This window comes from Pantherophis guttatus, chromosome 3 (genome assembly GCF_059756535.1).
Source record: "Pantherophis guttatus breed Tessera chromosome 3, ASM5975653v1, whole genome shotgun sequence".
NCBI classification, from domain to species: domain Eukaryota; kingdom Metazoa; phylum Chordata; class Lepidosauria; order Squamata; family Colubridae; genus Pantherophis; species Pantherophis guttatus.
In genome coordinates, this window is record NC_142065.1 from 193458628 (window position 1) to 193477248 (window position 18621).

The following is an 18621-nucleotide window of genomic DNA, read 5'->3' on the forward strand; positions in this document are numbered from 1 at the left end:
CCTGCGCTTACATGTTGAAGTCAAAGATGTTTTGCCATTGTGTGTCTTAATGGGTTTGACCTGTGTCCATATACTTTAATATTAAATGGCTTGTCTGCCATCCCGCTAGATCAGAAGTCTTCAAACTTGGCAGCTTTAAGACTTGTGGACTTCAACTCCCAGAATTCTCCAGCCAGCATAGAGAATTCTGGGAGTTGAAGTCCACAAGTCTTAAAGCTGCCAAGCTTGAAAACCTCTGCGTTAGATGAATTCAGCAGAAAGGATAATAAAGAATAAATTCTAAATATTTGATGTCAATTGCAAAACAGCACTGCAGCAGAGGGAAAGCAAAGAGTAAAATTACTGTACCATGGTTCCAAATAATGGCGCATGACCAGTGACGTGCAAATCCAGCCATTGCATGCCTGCCATGCTGACCTCGGTTGAAAAGGCCAGCATTTGTGTAACAATGTACACATTTTGTCACCTGTTTGCTTTTCCTTCCACCCCTTGGATGTCCAGGAGAAGAATGATTCCTTTGAAATAATGGAAGGTACAGAATAGTAAACTTCAGATTTTGCCACCTTTTAGCCTGTCACAGTCCATAATGAGTAAGTAACAAGATGAGTTCAGTCTTCTTCTTTTTTTAAAAAAAAAATTGTAATAAGTAATGTGTTTCATGACCAAAGAAGCCATATTCGGTAATCTGCAACACAATTTGGGCCACATATACTAATACTCCGGTTGCTACGAGATGTCAAAAATACAAGGCTGTCAGAAATCAAACCTATTTCTTACTTATTAGTATAATGTATAGGTTTGATTGAAATAATGTTGTAGCATTATTTTGAAAGTTTTAAATTTGAATGGCTCAAATAGATCTGAGCCTGAATCTGAGCCTCTTTCTGGTAGGATTGCATTTCATGTCTAGTAGTCCTCAACCTACAATCATTCGCTTAGTGACCGACCATTCGAAGTTACAATGGCACTGAAAAAAGTGACACGACCGTTTTTCACATGATTGTTGAAGCATCCCCATGGGCACGTGATCAAAATTAGGAGGCTTGGCAACTGGCATGTATTTATGATGGTTGCAATGCAATGTTCTAGGACAGGGGTCTGCAACCTTAAACATTCAAAGAGCCATTTGGACCCGTGTCCCACAGAAAAGAAAACACCGGGAGCCACAAAACCTTTCCCGTGCCTGACTATTTCTTGAGCAGCCACAAAACTAGCATATGTAGTTGAATTAACGTTGTGTTTTCTTCTGAAACTTTACTTTTCTTGGATTTATCCATGGTTGGTCTACCGGGGGTTGAAAAGCTCAATAAATCATGTGCTGGTGGGTGTCGCACGTTGGCTGTTGTGACGCATATTTTGAGTGACGGAGCCGCAGCAGAGGGGTGAAAGAGCCACATGCGGCTCCAGAGCCGCAGGTTGCTGACCCCTGTTCTAGGGTCATGTGATCCCCTTTTGTGACCTGACAAGCAAAGTCAAGAGGGAAGCCAGATTTACTTAATAACCATTTTACTATCTTAACCGTAGCAAGAAAGGTCACAAAATGGAGCAAACCTCACTTGACAACTGTCTTGTTTAGCAACAGAAATTTTGGTCTCAGTTGTGGTAGTAAGTTGAGGACTGCCTGTTTGACTATTGTAAGCCAGAACCAGGTTATGTGGTATCATAATGTGTAGTGGGCATATTAGCAGTATCTTGAAAATAGGTTCTTGAAATGGGTGTGTGGATGCCCCTTACAAAGCTAGCATTATTTACGTTGCAAATATCCAGAGAGGTGGTAGCAGATTGCCTCTCTCTGCTGCCATCTAGTGATCGCCCAGATGTTTGCAGCCTAATTATGGTAGATTTAGTATCTCCTACAGATCAAGTGGAGGTATCCATTTCTGAATGACAGTTCAGGCCTTTGAATATTATTTAAGCAAATATATGGATGTTAGGTCTCAATTCTGTAAAAAAAATGAAATGCTTCATAAAAATTCTATTAATTAACATGTAGTCCTCAATACTTTTAATTTGTATTTTTAAAAGATGAAACTGAATCGGTAAAAGAAAAAATATTTTTGGAACAGAAAGATGTTCCAAAGTAACACGAATACTCTGAAGTTAATGTCTTGCTAACTCTATATAGTCTTAATTTTTAATTTTAGAAACATTGCATTGTTTTAAAGGTTTATTTGGAGAAGTTCCCTTGCTTTTCATTTGGGTACAATCACTGGCCAGCAAAAGGGATTCACTTTCCAGATTCCTATTTATGCCGTAAGAATATATGATTTAATTAATGACACATTTTGTTTGCTAGAAATTTAACCTCATGGATGTAGCACCTTTTTGAAAATCCAAATGCTTTGCCAACTACGTTCTCTTTTAAAAATGCTTTTGAACATACTGTTTAAAAAAATGCCAATTCCCAGCCCACTATATCTTAAGACATGTCTTTCTCTGACACTATATCCGTAATGGTAAATAAGTCGACAGTTTTATTTTGGAAGGCTCAAGTGTAGACCAGAATGGATAATACGCTGGATATTATTAATATTAGGAAGGCAGGCAACCGTAAGCTTAGAGAGACAATCACAAAGATAAGGACATTTCAGTGAAACAAAAATCAGCTAGTGATCTGTAGATGTGAAAGCTGGACACTGCAAAGCAAAAATAATAATAGATGTCTTGAAGATTTGGAGACGGTTACAGTTCGTCCTTGTTTAACGACTGCCTCATTTATCAACCGTTCGCAATTAGAAGGCATCTGACAGCGCAAAAGTAACTTTCCCAAAACCTCGCAGCAGGTCTGCAAAGCACTGTAAAAGCAACTCCAGTTTAAACCAGCCCGTCTCGCTCTTCAGTTTTCCTCTTCTCCTAAATAAAAACTATGCATGTATGCGAATGCACAGACTACCTCAGGGATTTTGGCAACTTTAAGACTTGTGGACTTCAACTCCCAGAGTTCCTCAGCCAGCAAAGCTGGCTGAGGAACTCTGGGAGTTGAAGTCCACAAGTCTTACAGTTGCTAAGGTTGGAGACCCCGTGCACAGAAAATGACTTTCAGCGCGAGCCGCTCGGCTAGGCGTTTTTTCTACCGAGCCACCAGTCAAAGGCGAACCGTAGGTCACGTGGCCCAAGGGGGTCCTCATAAGCTCCACCCCCCCTTTCTCTTTTATCTCCCGTCGACCCAGAGGGCTTCAGCTTTGTGCGCTTGCGCAGGGAACGTCCATCCTTCCGGTTCTGTCCCCACCCCTCCCATTGAGTCCGAAGCTCCGGTTGGCTTAAAAAGTGTTGGGGCGGGACCGGAAGAGGCGATTGTAGGCGCGGGTGGTGGTGGGGAGGCGAGGCGAGGCGAGGCGGGGGGGGGCGGTGTCTCTAGGGTGACAGGAAGGTGGAGCCGGTAGTGGCCGGTGAAGGGAAGCTATGGAGGAGCCAAGAGCCTCGACTGAGACTGAGGCCTCCCCGCCATCCTCTTTTGAATGAAGGGAAGTCGCGAGTCGCCGAGGGAAGCGGCTGTCCCTCGGCTTGAGCCGCGTCGCTTCCACGTCCGCTCGCCTCAGCTCTGGACAAGGTGAACGGGGGAGCGAGAGAGAGGAGTCGCCTTCCTTTGAGGCGCTTTCTCTCCCGGGGAAAGGAGAAAGCGGGCGGGCGGGCGGGTCTTGCTACCCCGCTCCTCCCTCAGGCCGGATTCCTGATGAGGCGGACGCTGGTTGGTTATCCAAGCATATCCCGGACGTGGGAGGCCTTTGCCCTCCAAGGAAGCCTCCGGGTGTGGGGAGGTCCAACGTGGCTTTTCTGTCCCCGGACCTCTTTTTATTTTTTATTTTTTGGGGTGGTGGTGGTGGTGGGAGTGTTATACTCCAGTAACAAAACCTCTTGCAAACCGTTGCAAAAATTACATTTTCAGCAGCTGCCAAAAAAGCCAACACAGTTCTAGGCTGCATGAACAGAGGGATAGAATCAAGATCAGGTGAAGTGTTAATCCCACTTTATAATGCCTTGGTAAGGCCACACTTGGAATACTGCATCCAGTTTTGGTCACCACGATGTAAAAAAAAAGATGTGGAGACTCTAGAAAGAGTGCAGAGAAGAGCAACAAAGATGATTAGGGGACTGGAGGCTAAAACATATGAAGAATGGTTGCAGGAACTGGGTATGTCTACTTTAATGAAAAGAAGGGCTGGGGTGACATGATAGCAATGTTCCAATATTTAAGGGATTACCACAAAGAAGACAGAGTCAAACTATTCTTCAAAGCACCTGAGGGTAGAACAAGAAGCAATGGGTGGAAACTAATTAAGGAGAGAAGCAATTTAGAACTAAGGAGAAATTTCCTGACAATTAGAACAATTAATCAGCAGAACAACTTGCCTCCAGAAGTTGTACATGCTCCAACAATGGAAGTTTTTAAGAAGATGTTGGATAACCATTTGTCTGAAGTCGTCTGCCTAAACGGGGTTGGACTAGAAGACCTCCAGGGTCCCTTCCAACTCTGTTATTCGATTCTGTTCTAAAATCATAAATGAATGCAATGTTGGACACTTATCTTCTATCCAAACAAATTTAGGGAAGATTTAAAGGGGGAAAAAAATCATGGTGCACCTGTAAATTTACCAGGCAAGGCTTCCTGTGGTTGTCCCAAAGGTGCTTTTTTTCAAGAGGCAACTGGACTTTCTGTTTTTTCTTTGAAGACTTCTCATCTAAGAAGCTTCCAACTGGACCAGAAAGTCCAGTTGCCTCTTGAAAAAAGCACCTTTGGGACAAACCATGACCTGAATCACTGAGAATCTCCATAGACTTCTTGTGGTTGTTTTCCTCTGTGGGAAAGAGAAGGGTAAATATTAGAACAAAAAGTTTCTTTCGGTTTCTTTCTCTCAGGCAAGCAAGCTGATTTTAGTATGGCAACGCTTGTGGCCATGCTGTTTGGTTTTTTTTTTATTTCACCAAGCACTTTTTGCTCCAAGGAGCAAAACATTTTATTTTTTGTGGCCTTTGAGGTTGACATTGAGTACTTGGCTCCTCTGAAGCTTTTAATTTCTCTGGTGTCCAAATTATTTATACGATTTATGAAGGGGAAGCCTGTGTTCAGCAAGTTTGGTTTCATTCTCGCAAATCCTGAGACACATATTTGGAATTGCGGTATCCTGAGAATAAGGCTTTAGATTAGAAGGAGATTTTAAAAATCTCTTGGTTATATTTTCCACTGTATTGCATTTACCAGCTAGTTGATGGGATGTGAGCAACATATATTAACTTGCTATCTGTAGGTAGTCTCTAGATATATGACCCTTGTTTGAATATAGAAATGTGAGTATACTTGAAATAAAACTTGGTTGCTCATGTGGCATACTAGACTAAATGTATCAAAACTGACTGTTGCTGTCTTTATACATATACACTGGCATGTGTATGACTATAGTAATCTACTCTGTTTTGTTAAAAATTATAGTATATGAAAGCCTGAGTTGAATAGAATCATCCATCTGATGATGATCATGGCATATGAATGATTAAGACCTGGAATGTAAGAAATTGGTAATGGTAAAAAGCATGAATTAACATATTTTACTATGTTCTTTCCCAGTGTGGAATTGAATAATCTCAAGAAAGTGAACCTGCAGATTTAATTACTACTTATATATATGAAAAGCTGAAAATGTGTATTGGGAAGTATTTGCAGTTATAAAGGTTTTTAGAAAATAACTAACCTATATCTAGGTCTGAATGTTTTGCTCCAGTGAAGGGGGAAGAAAAGTAAGTTGATTTTTGAGAAGTCAAAAGCAGATATGGGAAAAAGTAGATCAGAAAAAAGGAAAGAAATAAATGAAATGAGTGAAATAATGGGAGAAAAACAGAATGCACATGAGAGGGTGATTGCTGCAAAAAACTATGATGATGAAAGACTTGTGAAAGAAAGCTACAAAGAATGTACTGTAGTTAAAAGTGAAATACATTTCAGAGATTTTGTTCAAACTTGAAAAAGTGAACAGAAGGAACTTCTCTCCTATAAATACTGTAGTTTGGATGTCTTGCAAGCAGGAATCTAGATGGAATTTTATTAATATATTCTGTCTAGCACTTGCCCATCAATGTATGTAAGATATTGAAAAATAAGATATAATGCATACAATTCATATATTGTTTTTATAAAAAGATACAAAGATTAAATCATTTAGTATTACCATTTACTCAAAGTTTTTAAGATTTGCTGCTCTTGTAGCATTCGGAAAAAGAGCGAGTTTGGTGTAGTGGCTAAAGCATCAAGCTAAAAACCCGAAGACTGAATTTTAGTCCTGCCTTAGGCATAAAGATAGCTGGGTGGTCTTGGCCCAGTCATTTGTTCTCAGCCCTAGAATGACAAATTACTTCAAACAATGCAGGGATTTCTCCAGGTAGTTGACTCTAAGGAAACAAACATCAGGCAACAGCATCTTTTGTGTGACATCTAACTTGTTTGATGGTTTGGAGCATATTTTTAAAATAGACTTCCATAAAAGCAGCTTTTTATTAGTAGTTGTTTTCTTGACTAATAGTGTTATATAGATACATACGAGGCCAAGCAATCTAATAATTTTTTGAGACTTTGCCAAGGTGTTTAAGAAATAATATGATTTTTGACGCTCTATTGCTGAACTGCTTTAAAGTAATGTTTTCAATTAACATTAAAAGAAGCCTAAGTAGACCCTGCCATAGCACAGGAATAACACTAGGACGAAGATTGAAAGAAGTCTAACATTTGAATTCAGTCTTCATTATATTGGACCAGTTCAGATATTGTAGCCAAAAGTTCAGGTTCTCCTCCTTCTCCTTCTCCTTTTCCTTTTCCTTCTTCTCCTTCTCCTTCTCCTCCTCCTTCCTAGCATATTCCCCCAGGTGCAGGGTCCACTTTTCTGATCATTGAACACCACTTTGCACAGTCTGCATCTCCAGGGCGCAGGCCTGCGGCTTGCATATTTTTGTGATGGCGTCTTGCCATCTCTGTTTGGATGCCCACAAGGTCGCTGACAATTGACTTCTAGTTGGTAGGCAGTCTTGGCCACAGTGGAAGGTGCTGGACATGTCCATACCAGCGGAGCTGGCCTTCTCTCATCTTCTCTATAATTGATGCCACACCAAAATGATGTCAAATGTTGTCATTTGTGATGTGGGCAAGAAGAGAGATGCCCGATATCCAATGGACCTTTCCCATTTCCATGGCATGGAGATAGATTTTGGTCCCTGTTGTTGCTGCCCAGCATTCAGTGCTATACTGTGCAACAGGGCAAGTTCAGATATTGTAGACAAAATATAGTTTAGCTTTGAAAATTTGTTATTTGAATAGGATCAAATTATTTGATGAATAGTTTGATCCTATTCATCCAACTTCTACTTTCCTGAAGCTTTTCTTTCCTCTGGGATATATTACTCAGATGGACAAATGTTTTTGCAAACAGTTTTCATCCAAATTATGGGTTTTTTAAATGTTGGTTTTTCCCTGTTAATTCAGAGACACATTCTCATTAGTATTAACTATAACGCACCTAGTTGGGATATCAAAGAAAGCTAATGGGAATACGGAAACGGAATAGATCACAATATGGTTTGGAAAAGAAGCACAAAGAGTGCAGTATAATGGCTTGAGCATCATGCCCAAACAATCCACAATTACGTTATTGAGGTAGTTAATCAACTAACTTGCTGGCCCACCTTGTCAGGAGAAAAAACATTTTCCATTTCTTGAAGTGCTCTAAATGTCTATAGATTCTGAAAGTTTTTGTTGAGGTCTAGCACAATATGAATACATATTCCATTAGTTTTCTTGATTTCTTAAAAATCAGTGGCATTTTTGGATATAGCAATCCTGATTTTTGTTAGTAATATGCATTTGAAATCATACTTATGGGTTGTAGCTACATTGAAGTGTATGCACAGACTTCTCTTAGAAGTCTGCAAAACCAACCACCATTGCAAAGTAGCATTACGCTTATCAGTACATTTTTTTCCTCTTTTTCAGGTGAAGTCTTTCATCATGGCAATTACACAGTTCCGTCTATTTAAAATTTGTACATGCTTGGCAGCAGTACTATCTTTTTTCAAAAGATTGATTTGCAGGTAAATATCAAATGTTGCATGTGAGTTTGCTCTGATTTTTCTACTTCATTCCTCTTGAGAGATTTCTTTCTTTGTGTATGTTTCAAATTGGAAAAGGGGGAATGTAGTGTTTCTTAATACTTTTTTATGACAGTTTAAAATGGTTACAAACATGAAGTTAAATTTCTTCCATAATTGAATAATAAATAGTGATGTAATTTGATGTTGCATTGAATTTTTTTAAAAAAAATTATATCCTTTCTAATATCTTTGTATAGCTAAAGAAACTGATATAATAATGCTTAGAAAAACAGAAAACTACGGTGTCATGTGATTAGCTTTAGCACTTAAGAATAAATATGTCTGATACAAATTTTTATTTATACAAGAACCTGTTTTGTAGGTGTGTGCCTCTTTCTTTGCATACATACAATGAATAAATGATTGAATTAATATATATCTCAAGTATTAAGAGAAAGAGAAAATATTATATTCCCTCAGGAAAAAGCCACAAAGTCAAATATTGAGAACTGCTGTGAATTATTACCTGAATTATAGATACTACTTCTGATTAAACAGGTATAGGAATAAGTATATATTCAGAAAATGTTTGTAAAAATATTTTCTAAGGGAATAAGGAACCACATATTCATTTTTGTTTAAGTTTTTATCACAACCGAAAAAAATGCAGAGGCATGCAGTAATCTTTATCTTTTATTTTGTAAGCATTTTTGCTGCATCAGTAGTGACTATAATCTTTGGGGCAAAAAAAATCTAACATTTGATTTGGTTTATAAAGGAAAAGGACTGGCAATTTTTCTTAAAAAATCTGATGATTGGAACAAGAATATTTTTCCTTACTGTAGTTTTCATTTCTGACAGACCTGTTTTTGTTTTTAATATTTCCTCTGGTTTTATAAAGTTACTTTGCTCTTAAGGTTTTGATTTTATAAACGTATGCTATAATTTTCTACTCCAATTTTTTTTATAATGTATGTTTTACCCTTTCAAATATGCATGTCCAGCATGCATACTATTTTTTTCCATCTGTATGCAGGATTTGGAAGTTTAATGCTACACACTTTTTTATGTCTTGGTAGAAATAAAATTTAGAGCATGCTTTTAGTACTGAGAAGCACTCAAGCATGTAAATCTCTTTTTAAATATTCTAACTTTTAATTTAGCCTTTAAATGATTTCTTATTTGCAATTTCAGTTTTATCAAACATGTCAGAGTTAAGAAGAAACTCTTGTTTTTCAGGACCGGAAGAGGACGAAAGCTTAGTGGAGACCAAATAACTTTGCCAACTACTGTGGATTTTTCATCTGTTCCTAAACAAGTAATATATTGAATGGTCTGGATATCAATTTTTAAACACAGTTCTTCTACCAAATGACTCAATAAAAATAGGTTATAAATTATGAACATTAGATGGCCAATAAAGAACGAAACTCTTTCCCTTTTCTTTTTAGCCAGAAGTAGAAGATTGGTCTTCATGGGATGAAGATGCCCCTACAAGTGTGAAAATTGAAGGTGGTAATGGCAGTGTGGCCAATCAACAAAATGGATTGGAAGAAATGGAGCCTGATTACTTTAAGGACATGGCACCAACAATAAGGAAAACACAGAAAGTATGTTTTCAGCACTCTCACAAAAATCTTCCCTACTTCCTTCTAATGTGGTGGTTATTTAGCAGTGAAAATTGATTTCTATCTGTGGCTCAGTTAGATAGCTTATGCAGTTAACTACCCTGTTTTCCCCAAAATAAGACATCCCCTGATAATAAGCCCAATCGGGCTTTTGAGCACATGGCAGTTATTTCAGGGTTCAAAAAAATATAAGACAGGGTCTTATTTTCGGGAAAACACAATGCTATACTTTAAAAATGATCATATCCAGTAGAGGTGTACAGCATTCTGAGCAATTTAAATTCATCATCATAGACTTGAATATGACTGAAACTGCCAAAGCAGACAATAATTTTCTCTCTTCAGTTTTACATCATTAAAAAATGTCATTTCTACCCAAAGTGTACTGACTTTTGTGTTTGTATTCTTTGGGAGCATAGCAGGATATATATGTAGCAAAGAAGTAATTTACATTATTTTCTCCTTTCTGTTTTGCCTTTGAAACGTAATCACATTGAACAACCTGTATATTAACATAATTTCCCAGTCATTTTAATGAGTTTATGTGTTGAGCCTTATAGTTTTAATCAAGGGTGAGGTTAAAGAAGGAAGTTTGAAAGCAAAACTAGTTACTACATATGAATTAAGTTATGTGGGTTGAGCGAGGTTATACATTTTTGTTTGAGGATTTTTCAGGATTGCATGCCAACTTCCTTCTGACTGATGCTGTGGTAAAGCCCCTCCTCATTCCATCAAACAGCTGGACAAGTCTATATGTGCAGAGTCAAAGTGCTTTGCTTCAGTTTGCTTCAGTCCTATCCCTTACCGTTAGTAGGCAGTAGGGGTATTGCATGTAATTAGTGTGTGTGCAAAGATAACATTTCAGAGTATAGAATTCTGAACAGTCTGAGTGTTTATTATACCAAGAGAGATAATCAGCTAAGCTTTTGAAAACAACCTTGGACCATTTGAACAGCGAATAAGCCTGCAAAAGCCTTTGGCTTCCAAATGTTCTTTTCTTGCCTGTAGATTTAACAGAAGTATTTGCTCCTACTCAGTGGTGGGTTTCAAAAATTTTTACTACCGGTTCTGTGGGCATGGCTTGGTGGGCGTGGTGTGGCTTGGGCGTGGCAGGGGAAGGATACTGTAAAATCTCCATTCCCTCCCCAATCCCCATTGCAGGGGAAGGTTACTGCAAAATCCCCATTTCCTTCTGATCAGCTGGGACTTGGAAGGCAGAGAATAGATGGGGGCGGGGCCAGTCAGAATTTTTACTACCGGTTCTCCAAACTACTCAAAATTTCCACTACCGGTTCTCTAGAACTGGTCAGAACCTACTGAAACCCACCTCTGCTCCTACTTTTAAACAGACTACTTTTTCCCTTTTCATCCATACCTAAGAGTTGATGAAAAATGTAAGAAAAGCAGTGCTTTCCATATTCACTTACAACCAGGAGTTAAATGTAGTTTAGGAATGATGGCTGACACCTTGTGGCCAAAAAAGAAAAGAGCAGAGGGCAGTGGTTTAATTGTAGTGAAGGCAAGGGAGGAAGCAGCCTTGGGCCTGCAAGCACAGAAGATCCCTCATCCTGTGTTCTCCTCCTCCTCATTTTTTGCCTCATGCTTTTAACAATCCTGATTGGAATGCAAAATCCTGGTGTCCAAAGGCAACAGTATTTCTGTATTTCTGCTACAATGTCTGATTTTATAGTCTAAACCTGTTAGTCCAAGTCTAGGGCGCTATATCAAAAGAATAGCATGGAAAAAGAGAGGAGCTGTTCTTAACAGCCAGTTCCGCTTCCAAGTCACTAACCAGAAATCAAATGATTGAGCTGGTAGAACTAAGGATACTTTGATTGATTGAAAAAGTGGTGGAAAACTTGCAGGGTTCAGGCCCACTGCTCCTCTTGCACTGGCCAGAAATGTAAGTTGACACCTGTGAAACAGTGAACATGGCATTGTTGTGTGACATAAATTTTTATAGTTGGGTTAATAAGTTTCCAATTTTATTTGTTAATAAGTAATATTGCAAATTACTATTTTCGATTCATACTTTTCAGATCATTGTTAAAAAACGTGAACCTTTAAATTTTGGCAACCAGGATGGTAGTGCCGGATTTTCAAGTAGATTAGCAGCTACACCAGATGTTCCTTTTATTCACCAATCTGTAAGTAACTTCTTTATCACAAATATTTTTTTATGTATAATTTCCAGAATGTCTTAAAGAAGGAATGCTAGCTGTTGGGTTTTGGGTTTTTTGGCCATAGGCAAGACAGATTGAGAACTATAATCTAATAAAGCCTTAAGTTGTGTGAAAATTTAGAAGCTTTTGATGGTATTGAATAATATATGTGTATGTGTGTGTGTGTGTGTGTGTGTGTGTATATATATATATATATATATATATATATATATATATATATATATATATATATTACACACACACACACACACACACACACACACACATACACGCTAGGTTTTTTCTGTATTATAGTGAATTCATTCAAAGAAAATTGCTGTCTATAAGTCTCCCTTCAATGTTTTCCAGGAATAGGTAGTTACATTTTCTGGAATTTGGATTGCAGTACTTTATTAGAATAATTACTCGATAGCATGGAACAGTATTTTGGAGATACTAATTAATTTCCATTTGCAGCCAGAACTAGGAGACTTAGAGACATGGCAGGAAAACAGAAATGCTTGGGAAGAAGAAGAAGATGCTTCCTGGCAAGCAGAAGAAGTTCTGAGGTAACTTTACCAAATCCTGTAATTGATTATAATTTATCCATCCACCATGATTCAGGATTCACTGTGACTGTATCTGGATATAATGACAAACCATAGTTTATCATATGATCAATGAAGTCATCATGTGAATTTTGTTCCTTCTCTCCTGGCATGGAGGTAAAAGGACATTAGGATCTTATCTTTCCTTTTTATTTATTTCCTTTAAATTTAAATTTAAGATTTGAACTTAAGCTTCTATCAATAAATCATTCTTTTTGACCTGAGGATACAATTGGAAGCCTGTGAGTAAAGGAAACATAAAATTGTTAGCATGATGTATCACCAAGCACCCATTTACAATAAGGCAAATCAGTTTCTCAGGGTATTTTGTGCCATCTCAATTAGATCTGGACTTTGTTGGGTTCCAGGATATGCTGCTTTGCTTTGTAGGAAGTTATCTATTTATGTTTTTTAGAAAGATGTTTAAAAAAAACAGATGTCATAGGCAAACTGATGGGCATCAAAGACTTACTTAAGGAGACATTGATGCTTGTAGACACTATATTGCCTATATCTGGATTAGATTTTTATTCTGAAAAATATGAAGAAGTTTATATAAATATAAATATATATTTATAAATATAAATTTATATTTGCAATGCAAACCTGCGCTAAAACTTCTAAAACTCCTCATTTCCATTGAAGAAACTGCAGTCAATCGCTTCATCTGAATCTGAAAATTACTGGCAAGGATTTCTGCCAGCCTTGACATTTGCCATACCTTTTGCTGCCAAGTCATGTCAGCTGTTGGTGCTGCTAATTCACACCACCTCTGTTTATCAGCCCTTTGCTCTTAAAGAGTGCTGCTGTTGCTAGGATAATAATTTAACATTTTTCAAATGTTAGGTAGTCTTCTAATTATTGTCCCAATTCTGTTTCCAAGAGCTTAGGATGGTAAAACAGAGAGCTTCATATGAAGCCTAGCAAGGAGAATATCTTGCTTATATGGAGAATTGACCTCAGTTTTCCATGTCTTATCTTTTTATTGTATTGTTTTAACTCAATTTATGGAGGTTGAGATGTATCCCAGTCTTGGAGTTGTTTATAATTGGAACAGCCTTTAAACACAGTAAAATAAATAAGGAGATACATGTAGAGTACTCAAAATCGGAAATCCTTGATCAGTTATTATTTAACATTTTGCATCAAGGATGCAAAATTTTGACCGCTACTATTTCCTCATGAGACTGTTGCATGGCAAAAGTGAGAGGTGGAACACAGAAAAAAAATATTCTATATTTTTTTACATTTTTTTTTATTTTGAAGACTCGTTTTTTCCCCCAGTAAAAGCTATTCGAAAGTGAACGTGATGGGTTCTACTTTGCTGAAATGCTTAAATGACGTTTTTATGTAGATGCTATGGAGATACACCTCCTAGCAAATTTAACAATTTACAAAATCTGTATGGCCATTTGATAAAATACTTCTGTTGTACTCTCTGGCAACCTGTTTTTCCTGTGTGGCAGGCAGAAAGAGAGTAGGTATATGTATTTCAAGGAATGTATGTTTATTGAAGGAAGCACAGAAGCTTGCTTCTGCCCAGTTCATTATAGGAAAGTGAATCTTGGTTATGACAGGAGATATATAAACAGTAACTTGAATAGAAATAGTAATTAAGAAATTTATATGGTACAACAAAAAGAGACAGAGTCAAGAATGAATAGATTCAAATCAAATGTGGATTGAGGTGCTTTGTTCAGAGGTGGGTTTCAGCAGGTTCTGACCAGTTCTGGAGAACCGGTAGCAGAAATTTTGAGTAGTTCGGAGAACTGGTAGTAAAAATTCTGACTGGCCCCGCCCCCATCTATTCTCTGCCTCCCAAGTCCCAGCTGATCGGGAGGAAATGGGGATTTTGCAGTAACCTTCCCCTGGAGTAGGGTGGGAATGGAGATTTTATAGTATCCTTCCCCTGCCATGCCCACCAAGTCACGCCCACCAAGCCATGCCACACCCACCAAGCCACACCCACAGAACCGGTAGTAAACATTTTTGAAACCCACCACTGGCTTTGTTCATATAAGGAGAATCAGTGAGGATCAAATTGTAAAAGAAATATCAAGGAATAATGAATAGGTTGAAAGGAAGAGGAAGACCAAGAAGTGGTTAGATATAGTTTATGAGATCTCCTGGGGGGGGAAAAGGGAGTCATTTGAAGAACAAAAGGCAGTGTGTGAAATATGCCCTAGTGTTAGAAAGTGGATAGTTTGACAGGTTACAAAAATACAGAGATAAATTTTGAATGGGATTGGTTTAAACTAGTTTTAATTGTACTTCTTTTCCTCTTTCTTCTCTCATGCCTTTAATTTCCTTGGTTTATTTCTCTTCTGCACTCTGATAATGTCGGTCACCTTAAGAGAAAATAGCCTGATGGGAATGTAATTATGTATCCGTGAACTATTGTTCCCTATTAAAAACAACCCACAAAATGTTTTAGCAAGCCAGCAGAGGGCTCAGCGCACAGCTAACATTGCCTTTTAGAGTCCTGGATAGACGGCATTGCTTGGAGATTGCCGTCTTTCTTCTAATGCTAGATATTGTGTGAGATCTTTGCCATGGTAGAATCAAGCTAAAAAGCTGAAATTTATTGTTTCCTCAAAGACAGTATGCTTTGAACACAAACAAAAATCCCAGGAGGAGGTTATTTTTATTTTAATGAGCATTTAAGAACATGGTAAAAAAGATAGGGAATAAGCAAGTCAAAACAAACATTAATACAAACACAGTATTTTTTTTTAAAAAAATAACATGGTATTATATGGTTTCCAAATTAAATTGAATTCTATAACCTACTTGTGTTTTAAATATCAGGTAGACAATACTTGTGTTTCAAGTATCAGGTTAACAAATAGATGCAGATTTCCACTGCTTAATTTGTTATTCTTCTATAAGAAGGAATTAAATTTTCAGTAAAGTGTTGCGGCAGCTGTTATATAACAAAGCCAATATGCGTATTATTGTGGTTTAATAAATGGCTTTTATATTACTTTTGTTTGATTTTAATTGCTTTTTATTGTAAGTGATGTATTCTGCTCACAATAATAAATGAGTTATGAGTTGAGCGGCCTTATAAATTTTATAAATGAACAAATGACCATTTTTACTCTCATCCATTCTAGTTTCCCCTTGCATCTCTGCAGGCTCTTGAAGGTGTTTTATCAACATACACATTGAGCCTACCTCTTATTAACAAAGTTAATATCCTTGGCTTTGGGGAGCATTTGTTCCTAATTTCAGAGAAAACATAAGACCGGCCCTGCTATATTACTCATATGTCTGTTTAGCCCACCCAACTGTTGTGGTTACTAATTGATTGCATTTGGGAAGTTCAAAACCGTTGGCATGTTGCCTGTCATTCAGAAAGGAGTAAACAGCCATGGTAATTATTGTCCTTAAATAGCATCTTCCTGTATGAATTTGTCATGTTCCCCCTTTAAGGCCATGCAAACTGCCATTATCACTAGATTCTGATTGTGAGTTCTAATGTATGCAGTGTGCAAAAAAAGTATTTTCTTGATTATACAATTGTGGGGTTACAACTCTGATCCTACCTGATAATTGGCCATGTGGAGTGGAGATAATGGGAATTATAGTCCAACAACAACAGGTGTTTGGAAAGGCCGACTTGAGAATATGGGCCATAATAATGAGTGGCCCTCTATACAGGTAATCTTGACTTACGAACGCAATTGGAATGGGAACATTGCTAAGCAATGTGGTGGTTAAGTTAGTTCCACCTGATTTTAAGACCTTTTGGTTGTTAAGCTAATCACATGGTCTTTAAATGAATCTGAATTCCTCCATCAACTGCTTGTCAGACGTCCACTGGGAAGATTGTAAATGGCGCTCACTTGACCCCAGGAAACTGCAATTGTTGTAAACATATGCCAGTTATCAAGAACTTGAAATTTTGATCATGTGACTGATGGTCATAAGTGCAAAGACTGGTTGTAAATCACTTTTTTCAGCTCTACTGTTACTTTAAATAGTTGTTGAATGAATGACTGTAAGTTGAAGACTACCTGTATCTTCTAGTGCTGCCTAAGTATTTCTTGGAACAATATCCAACTCCACTCCCATAGAGTTAGTGATGAGAAGGAACACTGGTGGAAGTGACTAACAAAAAGTGTATTTTTCTAGAGGTTAAGGCACCAGGCTAAAAAGCATGGCACTGTAAATTCAAGTCCCGCCTTAGCTATGAAAGCCAGCTGGGTGACTTTAAACCAGTCACTCTCTCTTAGCCCAGCCCATCTCACAGTGGGGAAAACAGGAGGAGGAAGGTATGGTGGTCATGTTCTCTGACTTGAGTTATTTGTAAAATAATAAAGGCGGTATATAAGTAAATAAATATGTTAACAAAACTAAGCTCAAAATGTAGAACACATTTCAAATTAACAGTGATGCACTTACAAATGTAATTATTGGGAGTTTTGAGGATGTATTTTGTAAAGGTAAGTTGCAGGTGAAAAAGTAACAAACATGGCATACATGATGGCAAAAAGGGTCAGATTCGCCAAATAATGGCTTTTACAGCAACCCCCCTCCCCCCAATGTTGGATAGAATATAAGCTTATTAAGGACATCTGTAGAAAACTGCGCATACTGTGATCCACTCGACTGCCGGATGGAGGAGTTCCAGCTAATCCTGCAGGATGCTGATCACTGAACCCAGGAAGCAGAGGTGGGTTTCAGTAGGTTCTGACCAGTTCTGGAGAACCGGTATCGGAAATTTTGAGTAGTTCGGAGAACCGGTAGTAAAAATTCTGACTGGCCCCGCCCCCATCTATTCTCTGCCTCCCAAGTCCCAGTTGATCGGGAGGAAATGGGGATTTTCCACACCCACAGAACCGGTAGTAAAAATTTTTGAAAATACCACTTCCAGGAAGCTATGTCAATAGAGCTCAGTTTACCATTTCTTAGCTTGGTAGCTTAATAAACAGTAATGATTCTACTTTTCAAATTAAATGGTACTCCGTTTAATCTACCTTCTGATGGATTATTTGGATCATTTCTACAGTTCATGTATTTGGCAATCCTATGCTGAATATAAGCAAAAAATCAGTACCAGTGAGGCTCAGGAAGTGCCTGCAATACTCTATGATCTTGAGTTCCTCGAGGAGCATTTAATTCTGTATTTTCTGTGAAATTTCAGGCAGCAGAAAATGGCAGAAAGAGAAAAACGGACAGCTGAGCAACAAAGGAAGAAAATGGAGAAAGAAGTACAGCGGTTAATGAAGAAAGAGCAGAATAAAATCGGTGTGAAGTTGTCTTAATGCCGCTTGTTATGCCAGCAAAGGAAGAGAGTTTGATTTCCACAGAATTGCATCCTTTTCTAATGATCTCAGTATTTAATAGAACTGAAGTTTGCCGTTTCATTTTTTGAAGTCATCCAGGAAAAACAGTTCATAATTCCTTAGTGTATCTTCAGCTGTACAGTTGAAATGACAGAAGCCTCATTGCACACAATTCCTCTAGGACAGGACTGGGTTTTCTGCTGAAGCCGGATCCCATTGCATTCCTTGCAAAGAGATACTGCTACATAACCTCTTCAGCTGCCTGTTTTGGAAACTAAAGTAAAAAAAAGAGGTGTAAATAGTTGAATGATGGCAATCTATTCTATTGTCTATTACGCTTATTACTGAAAAGACTAATTAAATGATTTTAAACAAAGTCTTGCTTTTTTTTTTTTTTTGCTCCCACAATTCTTGCCTTTGCTACAATACCAAGTGCCTCGGTGCATATTGTGAAGAAGCTGACTGAACTGACAGCATTATGCACAGAAGAGAGAGTAAATTCTTAATGCCACCTGTGGTGATGTTGACTTTTTTGCTTTGTGTCTCTGGCATATCTGTTTCAGAATTAGATGCTTGTTTTCAAATAGGGAAAAAATATTGTATTTTTCGGAGTACAAGACGCACCTTTTTCCCCCCTAAAAGGGGGTGAAAATTTGGATGTGTCTTATAAATTGAATGTAGCCCCGTCCACCCACTGACCCCCATCCTTTGGTTTCTGCCTCCCAGCAATTTATCTCCTTGCAGCAAGCAGCAAGAAGAAACAACCCATTTCAGCTTCAGCACAGCCTAATTAGCACAAGTTGATTGTCTTTGGATCGGCCTCCCGATTCAGCTGTTTCAGGCTGCAGGGATTGCCATTGCT

The 18621-nt window shown here is 38.0% G+C and overlaps 1 protein-coding gene across 1 annotated transcript; it reads left to right on the forward strand.

Moving 5' to 3' along the window:
• The first annotated feature begins 3186 nt into the window (after positions 1 to 3186).
• Positions 3187 to 18135, forward strand: EBAG9 (estrogen receptor binding site associated antigen 9). The gene is made up of 7 exons (XM_034422190.3): positions 3187 to 3550; positions 7973 to 8070; positions 9310 to 9388; positions 9522 to 9680; positions 11738 to 11845; positions 12338 to 12429; positions 17618 to 18135. The coding sequence occupies exons 2-7, from the start codon at positions 7988 to 7990 to the stop codon at positions 17736 to 17738; spliced, it is 642 nt and encodes a 213-aa protein (XP_034278081.1). The 5' UTR covers positions 3187 to 3550; positions 7973 to 7987; the 3' UTR covers positions 17739 to 18135.
• Positions 18136 to 18621: the final 486 nt, after the last annotated feature.

Coding starts and splice junctions, on each gene's coding strand:
- EBAG9 (XM_034422190.3), top strand. CDS start 7,988: ATGGCAATTACACAGTTCCGTCTATTTAAAATTTGTACATGCTTGGCA. Junction 8,071..9,309: donor TTCAAAAGATTGATTTGCAG/GTAAATATCAAA, acceptor CTTGTTTTTCAG/GACCGGAAGAGGACGAAAGC. Junction 11,846..12,337: donor TTCCTTTTATTCACCAATCT/GTAAGTAACTTC, acceptor TTCCATTTGCAG/CCAGAACTAGGAGACTTAGA.